Source organism: Callithrix jacchus, chromosome 19, assembly GCF_049354715.1.
Source record: "Callithrix jacchus isolate 240 chromosome 19, calJac240_pri, whole genome shotgun sequence".
NCBI lineage: Eukaryota > Metazoa > Chordata > Mammalia > Primates > Cebidae > Callithrix > Callithrix jacchus.
The window spans coordinates 21,218,071-21,237,006 of NC_133520.1; the positions used below are offsets into that span (position 1 = coordinate 21,218,071).

General features: G+C 40.5%; 1 protein-coding gene across 3 annotated transcripts in view; it reads right to left on the reverse strand.

The window, feature by feature from the left end:
• Positions 1-14,521: 14,521 nt before the first annotated feature.
• RAB4A (RAB4A, member RAS oncogene family) overlaps positions 14,522-18,936 on the reverse strand; it is a 32,868-nt gene continuing 28,453 nt past the window's right edge. For all 3 annotated transcript variants that reach the window (XM_078356676.1, XM_008985291.5, XM_002760573.7), the window contains 2 exons: positions 17,042-17,178; positions 14,522-16,229 (listed from right to left, as the gene is read on the reverse strand). In XM_078356676.1, the coding sequence (XP_078212802.1) occupies positions 17,063-17,178 (116 nt within the window). In that variant the 3' untranslated portion in view covers positions 14,522-16,229; positions 17,042-17,062. The remainder of the gene's footprint in view (positions 16,230-17,041; positions 17,179-18,936) is intronic.

The following is an 18,936-nucleotide window of genomic DNA, read 5'->3' on the forward strand; positions in this document are numbered from 1 at the left end:
GAGCTGAGATCATGCCACTGCACTCCAGCTTGGGCAACAGAGCAAAACTCCATCTCAAAAAAAAAAAAAGATAAGAGTTAAAAGTGAAAGTTCCCTTCAACAGCAACCTCCTCTCATTGAAATTCTACTCCCCTTCTTAGAATAAACCAGTTTTAAGTTTTGTGTGTAGATTTGCAGACCTTTTTCCTAGGCATTTTTCTCTGGAGGTACATGCACACACTTTTTTTGGCACAAATATTGGATAATGCTATAGACATTCTCCAATTTTTGTCCCTTAATATCTTAGGGAAGATTCTAGTTCCAGGAAGATGGAGTAAGCACACATTCCCCCACTTTGCTTTTACTGATGACATCTATAAAATACGGATGGAGTGTGTCACACAGCTGCTTGAGGACTCTGAAGAGTAAGTATCAACACACATATTGGGTACGCTAGACTTCTAAGCACCACTAAAGTGGTGGTGTCTTCCTTTTTTTCCTTCTTCATGTATCATCTGGCCTTAACACAGGCCAAAGCACAGAAGTGGGCACCGTGGTGTAGAGATCCAGAAGCAGCCTGGCTTGAGAGACAGGAGGGGAAGGAACAGCTGAAGCTCAGAGAGTGAGGGAAATGACCCCCTTCCCACTCCTTTTCCCCATTTTCTCATGTTGAAGCTCCCAGGTAACCCCTGGCCGCCAGTGGGAGCCTGTAGGAGCCAGGAGCCCGAGGGAGAGCCTCACACATCTCCACTGAGTAGAGCTGTGTCACCATGAGGTGGGCCTGAGCTGATGTGCTCTTTTCCTCTCTGAAGGATATGGCTTAATTGCAGAAGTGGGCAATTTTGGGCCAGACAACCAAAAAAGGGGAGCCCTAGGGAATGAGGAAGTACTGAGGAGAGAGCAGAGAGGGAAGAGCTTAAGAAAGTGACTCTGCAGTTATTTATGAACTCCCTCCCACCTAGTCACACTGTTCACAGTGCTTAGGGTAGAGATGATACTAAGTCATACCAAAGACAGCTGAGAACTGAGCTTACAGGTGAGCTCTGTCAGGCCTCAGGCCGACCACAAGATGGGGCCTATATGGGATGAATCCAAATAGCACTGCAAAAGCTTTGAAAACTGAAGTGACATTGGGACCAAAACTCACAGAAGGAAGGTTGGAGTTTTTGGCCTGAACCTCACCAGGTAATTGCCTGCTATCCTGCTATAATAAAACAAAAATATCAACATTTTCTATAGGACTTAAACAAAAGCCGCGTCTCATCATGTAACATTCAAAATGTTTACAATACAATCCCAAATTATTTGGCATCTAAAAACCATGAAAATAATTCTAATGGGAAAAGACAACAGAAGCCATTATAGACTTTCAAGTAGTTAATATTAAGAAAGCTCAAATAAGCAAACACTCCTGAAACAGATCAGTAAGGAGGTAATATAAGGAAGAACCAAAGGAAAATATTAGAACTGAAAATACTATAACATTTTAATAATTCACTGGATAGACTCCATGGAATGGAAATGACAAAAGAAAGACACAAATTGATCAAATCATCCAATCTGAACAGAAAAAGTCACTGAAAAATGAACAGAATTTCAGGGATCTGTGGGATGATACCGACAGGTCTCACAGTCATGTCGCAGATGGATAAGAGAGTGCAGTGCTTGATGAACATGTATAATTAATGGCTGAAAAAAATCCCAAGATGGCTGAAATCTTAGATTCAAGAAGCTGAGTAAATCCTAAACAGGATCAATTCAAAGAAGTCAATGCCCAGACACATCAGAAACTGCTGAAAACTAAAAGACATCTTGAAAGAGCCATAGAAAAATGATGCATTACCTATAGGGAAACAACAATTTGAATGACAGCAGAATTTTCATCAGAAACCGTGGAAGTCAGAAGGAAGTGGCCCATTTCTTAAAATGCTGAAAGAAAATAACTGTCAATTCAGAATTCTTATCCAGTAAGGCATTCCTCAGGAATGAAAGTGAAATAAAGACATTCCCAGATGCATGAAAACGGAGAGGACAGGCAGCGGTCGGCCTGTTCTAAAGGAACGGCAAAGGCAGGCAGTCCTCCAGAGAAAAACAGCACCGAAAGGAAACTTAGAACATCAGAAATGAAGAAGAGCAACAAAAACGGCAGCTATCTGGGTAACATATAATAGACTATTCTCCTCTTGAGTTCTTTATAACATGTTTGATTGTTGAAAGCAAAAAATATAACATCGTCTGATATGGTTTTCAATGTATATAGATGCAATATATAAGACAACTTTAACAGAAAGAGGGCAGGTAAAGGGACCCACTTGGGGAGAAGTTTTCTGGATTCTAATTAAATTTAAGTGATAAAAATGGTTCTAAATAGACTGGTGTTTTTCTTTCAAAACTTTATACAAAGATATAGTCAAAATCATAATAGGCAATATGAAATACCAAAAATGTTCAACTAGGCCAGGCGTGGTGGCTCATGTCTGTAATCCCAGGACTTTGGGAGGCCCAGATGGGTGGATTACCTGAGGCCAGGTGTTCAAGACCAGCCTGGCCAACATGGCGAAACCATCTCAAAAACACAAAAAGTAGCCAGGCATGGTGGCGGGTGCCTGTAGTCCCAGATACTCCAGAGGCTGAGGCAGGAGGATCACCTGAACCTGGGAGGTGGAGGCTGCAGTGAGCCGAGACTGCACCACTGCACTCCAGCCTGGGTGACAGAGTAAGATTCTGTCTCAAAAAAAAAAAAAAAGAAAGAAAATAAAGGTTAAAATAACCCAAAAGAAAACAGGAAATGGGGAGCCAAAGAACAAAAAAACAGAACAAAAAGAAACCACACACATAATTACATTAAATGTAAATAGTATAAATATACCAATTAAAAGACAGTATCAGAATGATTTTTCAAAAACATGATTCAGCCATATGATGTCTATAAGAAATAGCCATACAGATAGGTTAATAGTAAAGGACAGAAAAAGATAAACCTAGCCAGGCGTGTAATCCCAGCACTTGCCTGTAATCCCAGCATTTTGGGAGGCTGAAGCAGGTGGATTACTTAGGGCCAGGAATTCAAGACCAGCCTGGACAACATGGTGAAATCCCATCTCTACAACAACAAAAACAAATACAAAAATTAGCCGGGTGTGGTGGCCCATGCCTGTAATCCCAGCTACTCAGGAGACTGAGGCATGAGAATTGGTTTAACCTGGGAGGTGGAGGTTGCAGTGAGTTGAGATTGCACCACTGCACTCCAGCCTGGGTGACATTGTCTCAAAAAATTAAAAAAATAAAAAATAAAAATAGACCATTCAAATGCTAATCTAAAAAAAAAAGCAATAGCAAAATTGATTTCAGAGCAAAGGAAATTACCAGGGATAAAGAGGGTCTTTATATAAAAGAGTCAATTCACCAAGAAGACACAGCATGTTTAAAGGTATACACACCTGGCAGCAGAACTACACTGTATATAAGCCTCTGTGCCCACAGTGCACAAGCATAGTGATGCTCCCTAAAACCTGCTGGACTTACCTAAGTGCGGCAAGCATCACCCCTAAAAAAATGAGACAGTGCAAGAACAGCAGAACATAGAATTCTCTGTACGCCCAAGGAAAGCAGGGTTATGACAGGAAGCAGATGTCTACGGTGGACAGGGGAATTACTGGAAAAAAGCTAACATGACAAGATTGTGCTGAGGCAAAACGTGAAGGAAATCTGACAACTGAAAGAAGAACTAGACAAATTCACAATTACAGTTGAAGACTTCAATACTCCTAACAGTAATAGAACTAATCAATAGATAGAAAATCAGTCAAGACAGAAGAACTGAGTATCATTAATCAAATGGCTGTAATGGACATTTATAGAGCACCACACCCAACATCAGCATAATACACACATTCTTCCAGGAGCACGCAGAACATTCTCTAACACCATATCCTGGCTTATAAAGTAAACCTGAACGAACGTAAAATAACTGAAATCATACAAAGTATGTTTCTGACCATAATGGAATTGAACTAAAATTCAGTAATAGAAAGATAACAGGACAATCCGAAATGGCCTGGAAGTTAAACATACTCAAACCACCAAAGAGGAATTCTCAAGAGAAATCAGAAAATATTTCAAAGGGGAAAAAAGTGAAATTATAGCATATTAAAATATGTAGGCACAGATAATGCAGTGTTTAGAGGGAAATTTATTGCATCAAGTGCAATAAATTCTTTTATTGATTTGAAATCTTTTATTATGAAAGAAGATTTCAGATCAATAATCTGAGCTTCCACAGTAAACAGAGAATGATAAACCCACATCTAGGAGAATAAAGGAAGGAAGAAAAGCAGTCATTAATGAAATTGAAAACAAAAATGGAATATGAATGAAGCCAAGAGCTGTTATGCTGAAAAAATTATTGAGAAACGTCTAGTATGACTGAACATTTGTAAAAGGTAGCCATACATGTATGTCAACGTCAGGAATACGATGATTGACATTTTACTGATTTTTTTTTTTTTAAAATAGGGTCTCATTTTGTTACCCAGGCTGGAGGGCAGTAGTGCAAACATAGCTCACTGCAGCCTCAAACTCCTGGACTCAAGTGATCATCCCACCTCAGCCCAAGTAGCTGAGACTACAAGCACGTGCCACTACACCCAGCTAATTTTTGTAGAGATGGGGTTTTGTCATATTGCCTAGGCTGGTCTCGAACTTGGGGGGTCAAGCGATCCCAAAGTCAGGCGTGAACTGTGCCTGGCCTTACTGATTACTAGTGATGTTAGCAGCTTGTTCTTATTAATCAGTTATCTTTACTGCTCTGATGAATGGGCTGCTTATGTGCTTTGCCAATCTTTTAAAATTATTTTGGAAAAAAATATAGAAAAGCACACTGCCTTTTTTTTTTTAAAGTGAATTTGTCTTACTGACCTTGTTAGGGTCTCTCTCTATATCTGATAGAAATCTTCTGATATTTTGTGAATATTTTATCACAGCCCATTGCTTTCCTTTATGCTATCTTTTGTCTCATGGAAAGTATCGATTTGTATACTCACATCTCAAAGCTTTCCTTTATAGATGGGGGACTTTCTGAAAGACTTACGCTTTGATTATAAAAAATGCAATATTGTCTTCCAATGGTTTAAAAGAAAAACCTTGCTTCTGGTTTTAGCTCTTTAATTCAACTGGAGTTAATTATTTGTGAATATGAAGTAAAAATCCAACCTTCCTTTTCTTTCTTTTTTTTTTTTTTTTGAGACCAGCTCACTCTGTTGCCCAGGCTGGAGTGGAGTGGTGCAGTCACAGCTCATTGCAGCCTCAGCCTCCCTGGGCTCAGGTGATCTTCCCACCTCAGTCTCTCCATAACTGGGACTACAAGAGTGCACTAGCACGCCGGACTAATTTTTGCATTTTTTATAGAGATGGGGTTTTGTCATGTTGCCCAGGCTGGTCTCGAATGCCTGGTCTTAAGCCATCTGCTGACCTCAGCTTCCCAAAATACTTGGATTTTAGGCATGAGCCACCCTGCCTGGCCCAACTTTTCTTTTTTAATCAAATGGGTAGCAGATGGATTTAACACCATCTGGTAAACAGTCTTTACTGATATGAAGTGTTACATCATTAAAAAAAAAAAAATTCCTACAGATACATGGGAAGGTTTCCAGATGCTGCTCTTCTATAGATCAGTCTGTCCACACCTGAGCTCACAGTATTGTTTTATTATCATTTTACAGTTTATTTTATATCTGGGAGGCCAAGTCTCCAGATGCCCACCTTGTTCTCTTTCCTTGGTTATTTTCTAAATATGAACTTTAAAGTGAGCATGTCAAATTTTAATTTTAAATTCAATTTGGCAGTTTTATTAAACTGCATTGAATTGACTAATTTTGGAGGATTAACATCTTTCTAATATTGAGTCTTTTTATCCCCAAATATAGTATGTCTCTGTTTAGGTTGGTCTTCCTATATTTATTTCAGCAGGATTTAAAGGTTTGGTGAATAAAAGGTCTTGCACACCCCTTGTTGGATTTGCTCCTCACCTCCATCAAAGTTTCTAAATGCTTCCTGCCGATGTGTAGGGAAAGGACTAAACAGGAAGGAAATTACTACTTTTTCTGATGAGAGGAGAGTATGAGTGAAAACAAAAATTAAGGATGCTGTCATTAACCAAGCTATTTTGCAATTACCTCAGAAGAGAACTGGATATGACCCAGTTCATCAGTAAGAAACTGACTAAAGAAAACTGTATTTCCACAAAGTGGAACCCTGTGCAGTCTTTAATGAGAAAGCTCTCAATGTACTGAGAAGTGGAAAAAGCTCCAAGATAGGGTTTAGGTGTACAAAAGATGGTGTCTGTCACATTAAGAGGGGGAAGATATTTATACTAATAAAAATATCTGTATCTACATTCAGAGCTCTGGGAGGATTCACAAACCAGCCAGTGGTTACCTGCAGGGCCAGGGGAAGAAATAGAGGGATGGGATGGGGAGGGAGCCTTCAGTGTTCACCTTTTCATGCGGCTTTGATTTTTAAACCGTAAGAATGCATTCACCATTAAAAAAAATCCTAGAGAAAACAAGAGAAACAAATACATTCAATCACTCTTCAAAGAGATGCTCTCCCACTGAAGATGCTCAGCTGTGTGATTCTTAAGCTAGGCTAATAACTGAGCCATCTGGGGGTCCTGTAAGTGAATGTTATTTGGGCTCCTGCATGGAGCCCCCCTACTCAGGATGCCACTGTCTGACCTCAGGGAGGAGAAGAGTGCGGGGCCCCTCCACTTCCTGCTGGTCTCGAATGGGACTCAGGCACATTACGATATTTAAAACTCTGCAATTTTTGGATGATAAAGTATAAATCTTGGATTTTCACCAAAGCAATGAACCTTTTCTAGGAATAGAATTTTAACATGATTCTGTTAACCAACAATAAAATACACAGTATAGCATCTTCTGACTGCCGCTGACGCTCATCCAGCGTTTCCGAAAGCCCTAGGTCTGACTTCGTCTTTCCCTTGTTCTGGACCCAGGTTCTGCTCCACTTTCTTCCACAGCAGGGACTCATGTTGCTGGGGTTTCCCACGACATATACACCATAATGTGGTGTTCGAGAAGCCTGTGCGACGGCTACTTGTAGAATAAAAGGACACAGTCTTCATGGCTACCATAAAATTGATGGCCATTAAAGTTTAATAAAGACAAAATATAAACCTTAAATCTCTTTTAAAAGTTGGGCATTGTAAATAGTTGGGCTTCCCACTCTAAGTAGGAGTGTAAACTGTGCAAGTTCTTCAGAGGGCAGTTAGCTTTATTGATGTTTAAGGTGTATGCCTTTGATTTAGCAATTCCACGCCTAAAAGTTTTCTGATACATCCATGTGTGCAGATGTACTGAACAAGGGCATTCATCTGGTACAGGACACGGGTCAGATTGTGTCACATCCACACTGCCTGCTTCTAGTCATACACTGGACCTCGACGGGGGAAACACAAACGAGGAAAGTGTGGAACAGCCTTAGAGCATGCTAAGAACACAAATGGGCCAGGTGCGGTGGTGCACGCCTGTAATGCCAGCACTTTGGGAGGCCGAGGTGGGAGGATTGCTGGAGCCCAGGAATTCGCGATTGGCCTGGGAAGCATAGTGAAATTCCATCTCTACAAAACCAAAAAATTAGCCAGGTATGGTGATGCACAACTGTCATCCCAGAAACTTGGAAGGCTTGAGGTAACAGCATGGCTTGAGCCCAGGAGGTTGAGGCTGCAGTGAGCTGTGATCGCACCACTGAACTCCAGGCTGGGAGACACAGTGAGACCCTGTCTCAAAAATAAAAATAGAAACCCACAAATGGAAGGACACTCTGCCTCGAGTATTTTCACATGGAAAGGGATGTTCAGAGAAGTGCGTCTGAGGTCCTCACGCGAGTGGTTCAAGGGCTAAGGGGCTGGCTGTGGGAGGTGAGCCTGGAATTTTACTGTGCACACATGCTTTTGATTTTACTAATGACGGATGGTCCAAACCAGTATGGCCAGGTGCGGTGGCTCATACCTGTAATCCAGCACTCGGGGAGGCCGATGTGGGTGGATCACTTGAGGTCAGAAGTTTGAGATCAGCCTGGCCAATATGGTGAAACCCTGTCTCCACTAAAAATATAAAAATTAGCCGGGTGTAATGGTGAGCGCCTGTACTCAGGAGGCTGAGTCAGGAAAATCGTTTGAACCCAGGAGATGGAGGTTGTAGTGAGCCAAGATCATGCCATTGCACTCCAGCCTGTGGAACAAGAGAGAAACTCTGTCTCAAAAAAAAAAAAAAAAAAAAAAAAAGACTTTGTGAAAATTAACATCACTATTAGTTCATGTTTTACTGTTCTTAACACTTAGGTATTGACTAATACCTGCGACAACTGCTGCATCCATTTCTGTTTCATTATTTTAGAGCTTCAGGATTTCAGAACAATTGGGGAGTTCATCTGTGTCCGGGTTGCTGTCTGGTGTTTGAGGAGAATCTGGGAAGTGTGGACCACGCACATACTTGCTGCCAACAGCCTCCTAGGACGGCCTCCCATGCTGCTCCACGGACAATGGACGGCAACCTGGCCTGCCTCCGCATCGCCCTCAGGCCCCGACCCGTGCTCACTTGTGGATACTTACACTCAGCTCCCGTTTGTCATCTGTGCTTTCTACAATGACCACATAGCTAAATGTTTCCTTGAAGCCCAGCTCAAGTATTCCTTTGCTGTGTAATGTCACCCAGGCATGGAACAAAACCTGCATGTCACCTAGTCATGGAACAAACCAGAGCAGAGTATCATCCCCACAGAAGGTTCCTGTGAACAAACACCAGACTCCGAGCCTAAACTTCAGGCCACTCACTAGATGCTTCCTAAAACATAATACGGATGGTAGGAGTCTGGAGCAACAGGCTAGCATTTAAAGCCAAAATGACTCCTGGAAATAAAAAAGAGGAAAAGAGGATGATGGCCCGTGGTAGAATAACAGTAGTTACAGATTAAATTCATGAGTGAATAATAAAGTTTTTCTTCTACTCTTGCTCAAGGACTAAGTTAAATAAATAGAGGGCTGGGCGCGGTGGCTCATGCCTGTAATGCCAGCACTTTGGGAGGCTGAGGCAGGCAGATTACGAGGTCACAAGTTCAAGACCAGCCTGATCAACATGGTGAAACCCCGTCTCTACTAAAAATACAAAAATTAGCTGGGTGTGGTGATGGGTGCCTGTAATCCCAGCTACTCAGGAGGCCAAGGCAGGAGAATTGCTTGAACCTGGGAGGTGAAGGTTGCAGTGAGCTGAGATCGGGCCACTGCTCTCCAGCCTGGGTGACAGAGCAAGACTCCATCTCAAAAAAATAAAAATAAAAAAGAGATGAGTAGCACAGGTGAGGGCTAGCATGGGTCAATAGTTTATTCGCAGACAGCACAGGAATGCCACCAGAATAAACACACTAACTGCTGTGGCTAGAAAGGCAGATTCAATCACGTAGGGTGGAGAACCACCTCCCTGCCAAGGCTTCACAGGCACCTTCTCACCTTGATGACAGGAAGATCTAACCAACAATATATCAGTACCAGACTGCTTTAACTGCTGAGGACAAGTAGACTGTGACAGGCATTCTGAAAACCAATTGGCATGCGTTTTCACTCATGTAATTCTCATCTGTAATACTTTTACTGAATTCAATTTGCTGGAAGCAGGGTCAAAAAAAGCTAGCTACCAAACTTGCAAGATTTTTAAAATCAAAACATGGTTTCACAATGATGATATAAGCTTACCCCTCACTCCAGATAATTCAGTACTAGCTGGGTGCTGTGGCATATGCCTGTAATCCCAGCACTTTAGGAGGCTGAGGCAGGAGGATCATTTGAGCCCAGGAGTTTGAGACTGGCCTGGGCAAAATAGTGACAGCCTATCTCTAAAAAAAAAAAAAATAATTAGCTGGGGGTGGTGGTATGCTCCTGTAGTCCCAGCTACTTGAGAGGCTGAGGTGGGAGGATAGCTTGAGGTCAGGAGTTTGAGGTTGCAGTGAGCTGTGACTGCACCATTGTACTCCTGCCTGGATGACACACTGAGACCCTGTCTCAAAAAAAAATTTTTTTTTAATGGCAAATATTCCTATACCAATTAAAATCAGAACTGTTTACAGTTTTTAAAACAAATGCATATTTGAAATTTTCATAATAAAATGCGCCTCATCCACTGTGCCGGGCAGAGGGACCTGCACCCAGGGCTGCTGTCTGCTCCTGAAGTATGGCCTTGGGCCACCCTGCCTGGGCAGCTCGGGCCCCTCATTTGTGAGATGGGCCTAATACCTGCTATGACCACTGCAATGGGTCATTCTGAAGGGTAAATTCATCGCTAAATATAAGAATACTCTTCAGTTGTAAAATATGCTATGCCTCTTCAAGGTTTTACTATTACAGACATTTCAATGGATAGTATTATAAATAGGTTATTGTTAAACTAACTATTATCCAGTGTTTCTCTGACACACTATGCTTTTTAAAGAAGAAAAGAAAGGTGGGCATTGAGTCCTATACTTTGAGAAGGGATGGGAGATGCAGTGAAAGGAGCCCTCGGCAACCGCAGATTCTTACTGTGGAAGCCCTCCAAGTGCAGGAGTCAAGTTCTTATCGTTCAGATAGGGCTGAAATTTGGAAAATCAGAAACACATGTAAACAGACTACATAGCATTCAGAATTTAAGCGTCAGGTGAAAGAGTGAGTCTTAAAATTAGGGTAGGAAAACTATTTGCCACTCCTCTACTCCTTTGAAAAGGCGGCAGAGTTACTAAGTTTCCAGGATCTAATTATAGCTACGGCCTCTGCTTCAACATGGGGACTTGTCAACTGTAACTGAGAGTGTGTAATTAACAGAAGTGAGAGATTCAACACATTTCACCCCTAATCATTTATGAGGCATCATAAAATACTATAATAGCTGATCATGGCTAGGCCTTAGATCAGAGGTTTATGGACAATTATATCCTCAGATGCATCTGACAACTCTCAAGCCTAAGCTCCCCATTCTTACAATATCAAATCCTGCTAAAATGGAGAACACAGCAGGCATAACTGCTTGTTTGCAGGCTGTGCTGTGAGATGTGCCAAGAGCCAGCTAAGAGTGCACAGACAGAATCCCCAAGAAATACTAATCCTAACAACAAAACATGAAGCCCAAATCTAGTAAGCTATCAATCCTGGAAGGTAAAACATGTACCGTAGTCAATATTCAAAAACAAAGTAAGCAGAAAGGGTTTTAACTGCCTGTTTGGAAATTTTGCAAAGTGGGATCTTGCAGTGGATAGACTGCACCTGCGATACCCAGATAACCTGGAAAGAGGTAGGGACACGGTTGGCTCTGTGATCACTTGTCTTTTCCACAAGCACTGGAGTCCCTCCTGTGTGCCAGGCATCAGACACACCATAGCAGCCCTGTCCCAGGGAGGCCTTAGCCCAGTAGAGGAGACAAACAAGGACAAGGAACCATCAATGAGATCAATACCAAGAAAGGAGGTCTAGACAGAGAATCATGGGAGCTGGGTGTCCGCATATGCTGAGGTCAGAGAAAGCACCGCAGCAGAGAAATTTTGCACCACACCCCAAAGAACAGCAGGCCTTCAGTTCGACAGACTTGGAGGGCTGGCTGAGGAGCATTCCAGGTGAGGAACCCAAGAGTCCCCACAGAGACTGTGAGAAAGCCAGGGGCTTTCAGAGATGTGCACGAGTGTTGTATAAAAGCACTATTTTCCCCAGGAAGTGAGAGTAGAGTAAGGGCATGGTAGGACCTTTATGGCTACACAAACCAATCTGATGACTTTTCTGTAAAAGGTCATAATGTGGTAGATTCACCTCAAATCAATCATATTAAACAATTTCCTATTCAGTTTAAAATTATTTGAGGGCTCCCCACCAAACATAAAGAAATTAGCATTTTTACCATCATATGTCATTACTTGGTCCTTAAATATTTAGTAAACTATTACTTTCATGACATTTTAGAATGTAAAATACTAAAAAATGAAGGACTTTATTTTCTTCACTCTAGTTTTCTTTAAAATGAAGTTTACACATTGCATCAAGAAGTTAGAAAAGGAGTTTTGAGAGCACAGGCTTATCCAGTTTTCACTGAGTTTGCCATAGAAGGTTCCTGACAAAGCCCTTCGGCATGAAGGTGCGCACCGAGATTACTGCAAGTTTAAGAAACGGAGAGCGAGGTGTGATGGGTCACACCTATAATCCCAAGGCTTTGGGAGGCCAAAGTGGGAGGAATGCTTTAGGCCAGAAGTTTGAGACCAGCCTAGGAAACATGGAGACAAAACAGAAAAAAAAAATTAGCCAGGGGCAGTGGTGCATGCCTGTAGTCCCAGCTACTCGGGAGGCTGAGGTGGGAGAACTGCTTGAGCCTAGGAGGCTGAGGCTGTGATGAGGTATGATTGTGCCACTGCACTCCAGCCTGGGTGACAGCAAGACTGCGTCTCTGAAGACAAAACTAAACAAAACAAACAACAGCAAAAAACAAAAAAAGGAGTGGCTCAACCTACCTTATATACAGTTACAGATGGTCCCAACAAGCATGCATCAAAGATAAATGTTTCCTTTACAGAAAAATACTTCTTCAAAATAGAGCATTCTGAAGATGGGATCTTCAAATTTATAGAGATGATTTGTAAATATACCTCATGTTATTACATCAGCAAGAGTGTTTTAAAACCAGTACCACAAGGGGTACCAGCCCTCCAAAGCCATGCTGGCTATGTACAGCAGGCTGATGACCCTGGTGTCCCTGCTAAAGGTACAACTGCCTCTGGGTTAGGGAACAGCACTTCGGGTACAACTGGACACATGCTGGGAAGTCACTGCCTCCAATGCTTCATGAGAGACACATTTTGCTGTTTTACTACATATCAGAAAACCAACTTTATATGACTGCAAGATATGAAAAACCTCAATAGCCTTGGCTTTGTAAGTTCCCAATGGTACAGAAATTTCATAAAATTTTTTTAAAATGCTATTGTCAGAGACGCATACTGACCTTTTTTTTTTTTTAATTTTTAATATATTGTTTTGAGATGTAGCCTTGTTCTGTTGCCTAGACTGGAGAGCAGTGGAGTAATCTTGGCTCGCTACAACCTCTGCCTCCCAGGTTCAAGCAATTCTGCCTCAGCCTCATGAGTAGCTGGACTATAGGCACCCACCACCATGCCCGGCTAATTTTTGTGTTTTTAGTAGAGACAGGGTTATACTACGTTGGCTAGGCTGATCTCGAACTCCTGACTTCAAGTGATCCACTCACTTTGGCCTCCCAAAGTGCTGGGATTACAGGCGTGAGCCACTGTGCCCGGCCCTGACCTATTCTTGGGTGAAATGACAGATGCCTTGAATATTTTTAACTACTACAGCATGAAAAGGTTGGGTAAAAATAAAGAAAACAAGATTGCCTAATGTAGGCAATTGTTAAAGCTGGCTGACAGAGTGGCTCGTAAGACTACTGTTCTCTATATTTGTGTATATTTGAAAATCTCCATTATAAAAACTTTACAAGTATATAAAGGGAGAATCTGGGTGGGCTAGGCATGGTGGCTCATTCCTGTTGTAATCTCAGCACTTTGGGAGGCTAAGATGGAAGGATTCCTTGAGGCCAGGAGTTTGAGACCAGCCTAGGCAACATAGCCAGACTGTGTCTCTACAAAAAAATAAAATAAAAAATAAAAATAAAAGAGAAAGAAAATGAGGGGGATATATGAAGGGAAAAAAGTACATAAATTCTCTTTTGAAAGAAAAAACAGATTCCCTAACCACATTATTTTCTATCAGTAGGTAGTGTTTTCTGACCTTTGAGGGTGGTGGCCTCACTTGATCACTTGTCCTACTGAAAATGGTAGATCTTGTGTTCTCAGATAAATTCCTCTAAAATTCTAAAACAACCCTTTAAAGAAATAAATGCAATCGGGAAGTAACCAAGTCACGAAGTAGGACAGACTGAGATTTTATGTACATGAGCAGTTAGATGGATCGGGAAAGCGATGCGTCACAAACAGCACCACAAAATATTAAAAAGTCACAGGGTTTTTAAAAGCACCTCTAATTTGCCTCTCCAAAAACAAAAAGATGACAGAAAATAAACATCATCTGCTATGTCACAGTGCAAATTACAAATCATTTAGCTTTCTAATTTTAGCATCAGATTCCTTAAATACTATTATTGATCTGCTAGGAATCAATGTTCTTGAATTCAGCAACTCATAACAAGCCACAAGTAATGTTTTCGACAAAACCATTACAGATTCCCAAATTGTGATGTTCTCATTTTCACTTAAATCCTGGACTGTAAAAGAATAAATTACAATCTCCAGTTTAAATGGTCTTCATAATCTTTTATAGAAGACTGAATAATTACTTTCTTAGAAATCTAAATTAAGAGCTTCCTGAAAACTTAATGAGTTGTAGGAAATAGAAACATAACATTTATTACTAGCCTGAACAATACCAAATTATCTCCCCTCCTCATTCTCCCTAAAGGCAAAGCCTTATTAAGAACCACCATGGTTTGGTTCTCCAGCAACTTTTATTGGTAAAAGGATGCAGAAGGATATATGGTGTCTGTGGTTTAATTAACAGGATCATTTATAAAACAACTTTACATTTATCTTATTTTTAAAATTCCGGCTTTTGAATAAGCTGATGTGTTAGAATAGACATGCTCCTATCCCATGCAAAAAGCTGTTCAAAAACGAGCAGCTTGCAAATCTATCATAAATGAGACGTTGACTAAAACACTCTTACAGTGAGGTCTAAGAAGTAGTTCAGTCTGAGAATTTGCTTCAGATACTTTTTGAAATAAAATATTCAAGGCATAAAAAAAAGCAAAACTCAAAATATCTAAAACAGATACATATGGATATTTTTATCCTAGTCATTTCCCAGAGTTTTTATGTGTCTCTGCTCTGCTGATTAAAATAAACAACAAAAGCAGTAGACATCTTCTAACTAAAAGTTAATTTACTAGTCTTCAACTAAAAAGTCACAGTGGAAGAACATATATAAGGTGAAGAAAGCTTTTTAAACTTTCAGACTGAATTTTAATACTGCATTTCAACTTTAAAGAAACATTCCACCATATATTTTTTGCATTGACATTTTAAAATATAAGAACAAGTCTTTGTAATACAATATATACTTCAATATACCCTATACCTTATATGAATTAAAAACATGTCAACTTGATAACTGTAGTAAGGCATTTAAGTAGTCAGCAGAAGCCATAAAGAAATTTCTTAATGAGTGGTGTCCTTTTAATATTAACTGGATTTAGTTAGGTTTCCTTAAAATGAACAGGAAACAAAAGATGTGAAAAACAGGCAGTGGTGCCATTATACTGAATTCCAGAAAAAGCACAGTACAAACAATGTGTTTTCTAGAAGGGAGACCAGACAGACCAGCAAACTGGAAATGGATGAGCAGCCCCAGCCTGCATGGTCTATTGTATTTTATCAACTGCTGAGAGAATTAGTAGCTTGGTAGGCTGGGTAAAGGTACTAGCATCCTTAGTGCTAGCTTCCTAGCCTAAAACAGAGCAGGTACTCCAGATACACTTCCTCAGTTGACCTGGATGAAGATGACTTAAAATCAACAGAGCTGGACAGTATAAAGTTCACGGAAAAACTCCATTTTTCATTTTATTTTGGTATGTCAGTGAATGTCTACTGATCTAGTACTTCGAGTGTGGGTCACAGAAACACCATGTAGACTGTAGTAAACAGAATTAAATAAGAAACACGCTGGCTATCAATGCCAGAGTGTTTGAATGTCAGGTCATAAATATAACCAATTATGCAATATAACCGACACGACGAGAAAAGCACACCTCACAATCGACAATTTTAGTTCATAGGATTAAAAAAAATAAAATCTGAAACTGCATTTAGTGCCACATTCTATCATATCATACATCAGATCCCATGCTGTGGAGCTGCACTGGGCTACAGGACATACCGTACATAGCATGTTTTAAACTGAAAGAGAAAAGGAGAATATGGAACAGAAAATTTTTACATACACATACACATCTAACGGTGTTGTCCATTTAATTCGATTTATATGATTTGCTGCACCACTTCGACTGGCTTGCAGAACACCCAAATTCTCTTTTCCCCATAAAGATCTCCTTCCATACAGAGTAGAAAAGGATGGTGGTAAAAAACTTCAGATTCTTCAGGTTCCAATGATTGTGTCCCAAATGCCACTGTATGAACACCTAAAAAATATTAAGAACAATTTAGAAATCTGCATAATTATAGATGCAAAAGTAAATATAGCTTAAAGCCTAAAAGAGAATTCGGGAATATCTCATCTTTCAATACTTGCCTGTGCCTACTATACGATGTTGGCTATAAATAAAATGTCCACTGTGGTAAATGGGGAAAAAGAGGAAGCTTTAAAAAGTTAAAAGGAGACATTTGCCAATTTTGTAAATGGGCCTCCTGTTTTAGCAAAAGGCACTTTCATTTAGACCTCAATCAATCCAGGAAAGGCTCCTCACTGATGTAAGGCATCAAGGTATCTCACCCTCTCTCGTCAACCACCGCCTGCCTTTCCTTTCTTTCTGAACAAGAGCATGAGAATTTCCTATAGAGTGTAAATTCTTTCAGTTAGAACATCCAACATTAACTTATAGAATATTCTCCTCTTTTTCTTTTTTCTTTTTTTTTTTGCCCAGGCTGGAGTGCAGTGGTGCAACCTTGGCTTACTGCAACCTCTACCTCCCAGGCTCAAGCAATTCTTCTGTCTTAGGTTCATGAGTAGCTGGGACTAGAGGTGCATACCACCACCGCCTGGGTAACTTTTTCTATTTTGTAGAGCTGGTGTTTCATCATGATGCTGTTGATAGACTGGTCTCAAACTCCTGAGCTAAAGTAATCTGCCGACCTCGGCCTCCCAAAGTGCTGGAACTAGAGCCACTGCACGTGGCTGGGATCCTCTCTTTTTCACAATGCAGCTTCCCAAAGCTTTAACAGGCCTCTGAACTTCAGCTTCAGGAACTCAGGGCAGGGAGGTATCCGCACCCACCTGTGTACTCTCCCACGGCTCCTAACAACCACACTCCTGAGCGTTTGGGGCCTGTGCACGCCGCGGTGACCTCAGCTGTCTCAAGGCAGCATCTCCGTACTGAATACCTGAGCCCATTCTTTCTGGGTCCAGCTCACCTGAGGACCAAGCAAGTATTCTTTTAAAAATGGTTTTATGTTTCTGTAATCCCAAAAATAGATTAAAAAAAAAAAAAAAGCAAAGTACAGAATACTGTGTATATATTCAACCATTCTGAATAACAGAGGGAAAAAACCCATATATATGTTTGCTTGCACAGGCACAAAATACCTCTAGCAGGATACATAAGGAACGGTTGATTGAGAGGCAGCGTTCTGGATGGCCAGGGACAGGAGGGGGTGGTAACATGGGGACTTTTCACTGCATACTCTTTCATACTTCTTGAATTTCAAATTATGTGAATATATTATTTACATAAAATAAATTAATTTAAAACTAAATTACAAAGATACCATTTTTTCACTTATCGGACTGGCCAAAAGTCCAAGAATGACAATACACGCTGTGGAAATGGCTGTAGTGAAGTCCATCACTAGGAGAAAATGTGACAGCCTCTATACCAACAGCCCAGATGCTTACGTTCTTTGACCCAGCAATTCCACTTCTGGGCATTTGTCTGACACACAGACTCATGCACATGCAAAAAGACATATATATAAAATTATTTACTCTAACATTACTTATAATAGCAGAATACTGGGAACAACCCAAATATCCAAAGTAGACTGGTTACATAAATTATGGTAACACATACGTGAAATATAGGTTGAGCGATCCTTATCTAAAATATTTGAACCCAGAGTATTTTGCATTTTTTCAGATTTTGAAATATTTGCATTATACTTAACAGTTCAGTATCCCTAATCTGAAAAATCTGAAATTTGAAATGCTCCAATGAGCTTTTCCTTTGGGTGGCAGTGTTGGCAATTAAAATGTTTCAGATTTTGGAATATTTTGGATTAGGGATACTCAACCTGTATTACACATCACACACACACAGTATATACAGTATGTGTTATATAGGTGTACGTTATGTATTATATGTATATATAGAAACTATATGCTGATTTGTATTGAAGGGTTTTATAATAGTAAGTAAAAAAGCAAGGCATGGTTGTCTATCATATGGTAAATTTTATATAAAAAAGGGGAGGAAAAGAATGGATTTTAAATGTATTACCCATTTAAAAAAAATGAAAAGTATGGCTGAAGAATCCTAATCTATACCCTTATTTTTTTTCACCTAGAGATACTTATGATTTTGATGATCTTAGAAAAAACACATCTCGAAAATTTTATGAGTTGTTATTCTGATGCATTCAAGGGATACAAGAATAAAATGGCAAGGTCATGTAAACACAACCGTGCATGTGATGAGCTTAATAATACTCAACAGCAAGCCAACTGTAATGATTTATGTTACAGTTTTGGTTTTTGTACCAAGCTTAGTAATTTTTTTTTTCTTTCTGATTAAAAAACATACAAAAGGATGTTGTGTCCACTTCTGTTGACACTCAACTCTTTCACCTGGGCCCGACTCTCCTCCCTCCTACTTCACCCAGCACCCTCCTTCTTCCCTGCCCTCTCTTCGCCCATTCTTCTCTCCTTCCCCCTCAGCATTTAAACTGCTAGAATCTCTCCCATCACCCACACCCCCGACTTTAACCCTTTGCACCTTACAGGGCCAGCGTGGGCTTCCTCAGGAGAGGAGTGGACACTCTGCTTTCTTACCCTCTACTTCTTCCTTATGGACAGCCAGCCATCATCTACCTTCATAATTCTGCTAAAATTGTTCTTGATCAAGGTGATCACTAACTTTCTATTCCCCATCCCAATGTGTGTTTTTCAGCTCTTAG